Consider the following 5,484-nt stretch of genomic DNA (forward strand, 5'->3'; position numbering starts at 1 on the left):
TCGCCCACAAGTGGTCCCAAATATTTTCTATAACAAATACCATCAAGTCGACTGCGCCAAAATGTTCTACACTGACGGATCAATTCTCGACGGGTCCACAGGCTTCGGTATCTTCAACGAAAATCTTGCTGCCTCATTCAAACTCAATGATCCTGCTTCAATTTACGTCGCAGAATTAGCTGCCATTCAGTATACTCTCGGGATCATTGACACCCTGCCCGCAGACCATTACTTCATCATTTCGGACAGTCTCAGCTCCATTGAGGCCATCCGTGCGGCGAAGCCTAGAAAGCACTCACCGTATTTCCTGGGGAAAATACGGGAATATCTGAGTGCTTTATCTGAAAAATCTTACCAGATTACCTTGGTTTGGGTCCCGTCACATTGTTCTATTGCGGGCAATGAGAAGGCGGACTCTTTAGCCAAGGTGGGCGCATTAGAAGGCGACACTTCCGGAAGACCAATTTGCTTCAACGAATTTTTCAGTATCTCTCGTCAGAGGACGCTCGATAGTTGGCAAACCTCATGGAGCAATGGGCATCTGGGACGGTGGCTTCATTCCATTATCCCGAAGGTATCAACGAATGCTTGGTTTAAGGGGTTGGATGTGAACCGGGACTTTATTCGTACGATGTCAAGGATCATGTCCAACCATTACTCGTTTGACGCGCATCTCCGTCGTATAGGGCTTGCTGAAAGTAATCATTGTGTTTGTGAGAACGGCTATCACGACATCGAGCATGTTGTTTGGCTGTGCGCAGAGTACTGTGTTGCCAGGTCCCAACTAATAGATTCCCTTCGGGCCCGAGGTAGATCACCCTATGTGCCAGTCCGGGACGTCCTGGCAAGCCGTGACCACCCCTATATTTTTCTTATCTATATATTTTTGAAAACCATTGATGTCCAAGTTTAATACATTTTCCCCTCTCTCATTCACAGTAGAATCTCACCAACCTATCCCTGTATCAACTATATGACATTGCTTCACGAGTCTTCGGTGCATACCCTTCTTGATAACCGTCTACCCAGAACATCATGACATACCTCACATGCAGATGATATAGAGAACATCATGACAGCATCAGAGTGCCAATAATTATCCGAAATATTGACCCTCCCCTCGCCCCTGCGATTACAGGCTGGAAACTACAACAAAGTGTGCATATCCGTCACAATGATCAATCAGCAAACGACGATGTCAATTACACAATATGTATCCCACTTCCTACCTTTTTCCTTTACTTACATAAGAGGGGAGCAAGCCGCCCCTAAATACGGCTTTCCTTTCCCCCACTAACATGTGACATGTAATTAAAAAAAATGAATTATCGGCCTCGTTAAGCTAAAGCATTTGGGCCTAAATAAACGTATTTAAGATAAAAAAAACGAGAGATCAGACTTGGCAAGTCAGATTGCCACAACCCGGTCAAACCATTCGGAATTTGATTCGGAATCCTAAATGGAGTCAGTATGGATTCCAAATCAAATGCAACAACCGATTCTGAGTCGGAATCGGTTGTTGCATTTGATTTGGAATCCATAATGACTCCATTAAGAAATCCGAACCGGTTCCGGAATGAGTTTAACTGGGAAGAAGCTGAGCCGAGAAGTAGACGCCAATCCCTGGGGGAACGCGTACCAAGTCGTGATGGTGAAAATGAAGGGTTCATCGACGCCAGCTGAAATATGCCAGGGTAAGCTGAAGATAATGGTTGATGGTCTCTTTCCGCAGCACGATCCGACTACCTTACCACCGACACCGTCCGACGTAGAAGTGGCAACACGTGACTAACGACTAGCTCGCAGAAGCGTTGAAGCGACTAAAATCAAAGAAAGCCTCCGGTCCGGATGGATTATCAAACCTGAAAGCTGTGATCCTGGCATATCCGGACATGTTCAGGATGGTTTAGATGATGGTAACATTCCCCAAATATAGAAGGTACAAAAGCTGGCGTTGCTACCAAGGAAGCCACCGGGCGATCTGGTCTCGTATAGGCCTAAATACCTGCTGAAAACACTCGGATATCTTCTGGAAAGAATCGTCCTTAACAGGCTGACGAAATAAACGAAGGGCGAGCGCGGACCAAAGAAGTATCGACAGTGGAGGAAATTCGGACAGTGGTCGAGAGTGCTGAGAAGGCATCTGAATGGAAGAGAAGAGAACATTGATACTGTGCTGTGATCACGATAGATATGAAGAATGCATTTAACAGCGCCGGTTGAGGGTCCCCGACTATCTATGTCAGATTCTGAAGTGCTACTTCCAAAGCAGAGTGCTTGCTGTACGAGACGAAGGCCACACATCTGCAAGTCACACCAGGCGTCCCTCAGGGCTCCATTCTCTGTAGAACTCTTTGGAACGGGATGTACGATGGGGTCTTAACATTGCAGCTGCCCAGGATAGTCAAAATCGTGGGTTTCGCGGACAACGTGTCACTTACAGTGATGGATGAGACACTCGAAGAAATGGACTAACAACCATATAAGGACAACAAATTATTATTGCAAGTCATATGTGCACCAGTTAATTCTTACACAACTTTATTACGAGTATCGAATATACACCAACATTTAATGTTGAATTCTTTTTAGTTTTTGATGTACATAGCTTCCAGTAAAACGCCGTCCAGTCACTTCTTGTAGATAATCCTACCTTCGACCCAACTCCGCAACACATGGAAGTGCCACTGACTTGTGAATTTCCTACTTTTATCCTAAGTATTGGTGAAGAGATTCGAGCGGACAATTGTGAATTCAAAATAGAAAATATTCATTCACGAACATGTTTCTTCCAAGCAGTCAATCTAAGTTGGATTAGTAATAGAGAAGAGTAACCGACAGACAGCAATATTCGGTGTATGTTGAAGGGTCTTCTAGGCAACGTTTGCTCTTATCCGCACTAGCACAGCGGTTCTGCTTTCAGTTCATCTAATACGCCCGTAGAAAATTCACCGGAACTCGTCGGCAGCGCTTGTTCCGCGATCACAGGTTTTTTCTTTGCCCTTGACTTCTTTTTATACTTCTTGCGGATTCCCAGGTGAGCCTTTCTATGGTGCGCATTGAACATGTGCTTCGAATGAAAGACCTCAGCGCAAACATGACACACAATTTCCTCCCCCATCTTGTGAAAGTTGAGCTTGTGAACACGCAGCGAACAACGTTTCATTTCGACTCCACAAATATCGCATGTCATCAGTTCGTGTTTGTACGTATGAAGAACGAGCAGATTTCTCGTCGCGAATGACGCCACGCAATGTTCGCATCGGTAAATTTTCTCCTCTTCGCTGACGTGTTTCCGACTAACATGAGCTTTGCGCATTCTGAGCGAGGAAAATGTAGCATCGCAGTGATCACACTTGACCGATCCCGGCTTTTGATGGCCAGCAATATGCTCAAGAATATGATACTTGGTCTTCAGACGTCTATTACAGCACTTAATGAAAAATCCCTCCTCCTTGTGCTTTTTTTGAAAGTGATCTCGCAACCCAAGATACGAATTTCCAGTATAGTCGCATAGCTCACAATCCATCTTGTAGTAAGCCTCCATGGTGACATCGTCCCGTTCGTGTTTGTCATACATGGATACCGGCGTGTTGCGGATATCGTACGCTCCTGTCGTAGGCAAGCCTTTTCTATGCCGCAACAGATGCAGTATTATTTTGTACCGAGTAAAAATTTTCTTGCCACAACATTGCACGTAAAGTTTCTCTTTGGGATGACCAATCCGGAAGTGGTCGCGTCTTCCCACATACGTTTTTATTTCCACTCCACACAAGTCACAATTCAGTGGACTGTGTTTTGCAATTAAAAAGTCCTGCATCTGATGAAGTAGTTTGGAATTCTCAGCAGATTTAGTCTCCGGAAGTTTAGTCGGTGGAGTAAAACCTCCCTCGACCAGGTCATCGCGAAATTCGTTCATCAGCGGTCCGTATGTTGTTTGAAGCTGTCGCACCCAACTGGTCGAACGATTTGCCGCTTCAGAACCATCCAAAGAATCAGATTTATAATGGACGGCGGGTTTTTTAAGCTCATTTCCGCTTGCCACATGTTTCCAGTGACGATTCAAATGACGCATTATGCTGATTCGTGTTGAAAATCGTTGACTACAACAGGAGACGAAATATTTTTGTCTGGGATGCGTCCGCCGAAAATGAATCCGGCGATCGTCCAGGTTGTTGATCCTAGCCGCACACAGTTCACAGTTTAAGCTGAAGTAGCTCTGCACCAAATAATCCTGCACATTGTACATCTTCTGCTGCTCGTTGGTGTCCCCTTTCAGAGCCAATTCCATATTTGGCAGCGGTTCGTAGTCCTCCAAATCTCGTTTGAAATCGGTTAATATTGACCCGAATGCGGTGGCGACTCGTCGTTCCCAGGATGACTGTGAATCGTTTTCTTTTGTTACGCTCATGTGCTTTCCCAAATGATCGGATATCATCTGTTCGCTGGTTAATTTCAAGCCGCAGCATGCAATGTAGCAACGTCTTCCGTGATATTTTTTAAAGTGAACTTCCAGTTTCTGATAGGTAAATAGATCCTCCTTGCAGATGTCACAAACCATGTCTAAATATCGATTGATGAGGTTCTTTTCAAATTTGTCTGCCTGAACTTTGGCCGGAGTTTTTTTAGTTGCGACGGTCTTTTTCTTTTTCGTTTCAATCGGATCATCGAGAAACTCCTCCTGGGGTTCAATTTTGATTTCCTCTTCTGGCATGATAGGAAAAAGCTCAGGTTTATCAAGACCAGAACTGCCTGATGGTTCCGTACACATGGACTCATTTTCGATTTGACTGTACAACTTCAATTGATTTTTATGGACAACGTCGGCGTAGTCGTAGAACTGCGAAACTCTGCCCACGCAATCCGGGCAAATTTCCTTAGGTAAACGTTCATTGGAAATTATCTGCAATGTTGTAATTTTTCATATTACGAAATTATACTCACATTCAAGCAATAACTACACACCTCGAATGAAAACACTAGCTGAAATTTAACTTTCATCTTGTCGACATTACAATCATTCTGCTGGGCCAGAAATTCCTTCAAGCATAGACGACAACTGTTCATATTTGGCAGCGGACTGTTGCGTTCACCAGAAGCTTCCAGTTCTAAAGACTTACTTACTATCAATCACACGAAATGATCAAAAAAATTAGGTAACTAGTTCATCAGGTTATTCAGGTTCATAACATAAACAATCCATCGAGGCGTTTGACCGCAGTGGAAACTGGAATGGAAATTCTGAACGTCAAGCAAAATAATTTTGAAAAGGGCTTATGCAAAAAACTGTTACCGTGCGATTGGCGATTCTACGTTGAAACCGCTCACAGATAGCGCAGGAAGCAAAGTGTTGCTGATTTCATTCTGTTCTGTCATAGTGCATATATTTTCTGTAAACATTGGTAAAAAATAACTTTTAAACACCAAATCACCGAACAATTTGTTGATAATTGTTTATGAAAAAGAAGGAAAACCATCATTTTA

The 5,484-nt window shown here is 43.9% G+C and overlaps 1 protein-coding gene across 1 annotated transcript; it reads right to left on the reverse strand.

Moving 5' to 3' along the window:
- Positions 1 to 2,524: 2,524 nt before the first annotated feature.
- Positions 2,525 to 5,218, reverse strand: LOC131691451 (zinc finger protein 26-like). Its single transcript, XM_058977851.1, has 2 exons — positions 4,966 to 5,218; positions 2,525 to 4,903 (listed from the first exon to the last, which is right to left on the reverse strand). Exons 1-2 carry the CDS (start codon positions 5,065 to 5,067, stop codon positions 2,900 to 2,902), a joined length of 2,106 nt encoding a protein of 701 aa, XP_058833834.1. The 5' UTR covers positions 5,068 to 5,218; the 3' UTR covers positions 2,525 to 2,899.
- Between the last annotated feature and the right edge of the window lie 266 nt (positions 5,219 to 5,484).

Source organism: Topomyia yanbarensis, chromosome 3 (assembly GCF_030247195.1).
Source record: "Topomyia yanbarensis strain Yona2022 chromosome 3, ASM3024719v1, whole genome shotgun sequence".
Taxonomy (NCBI): domain Eukaryota; kingdom Metazoa; phylum Arthropoda; class Insecta; order Diptera; family Culicidae; genus Topomyia; species Topomyia yanbarensis.

Bases quoted from the DNA above. Each gene is read 5' to 3' on its own strand.
- LOC131691451 (XM_058977851.1), bottom strand. From the start codon at position 5,067: ATGAACAGTTGTCGTCTATGCTTGAAGGAATTTCTGGCCCAGCAGAAT. The intron at 4,904-4,965 runs GTGTGTAGTTAT...ACAACATTGCAG, and splicing joins AGCTAGTGTTTTCATTCGAG to ATAATTTCCAATGAACGTTT.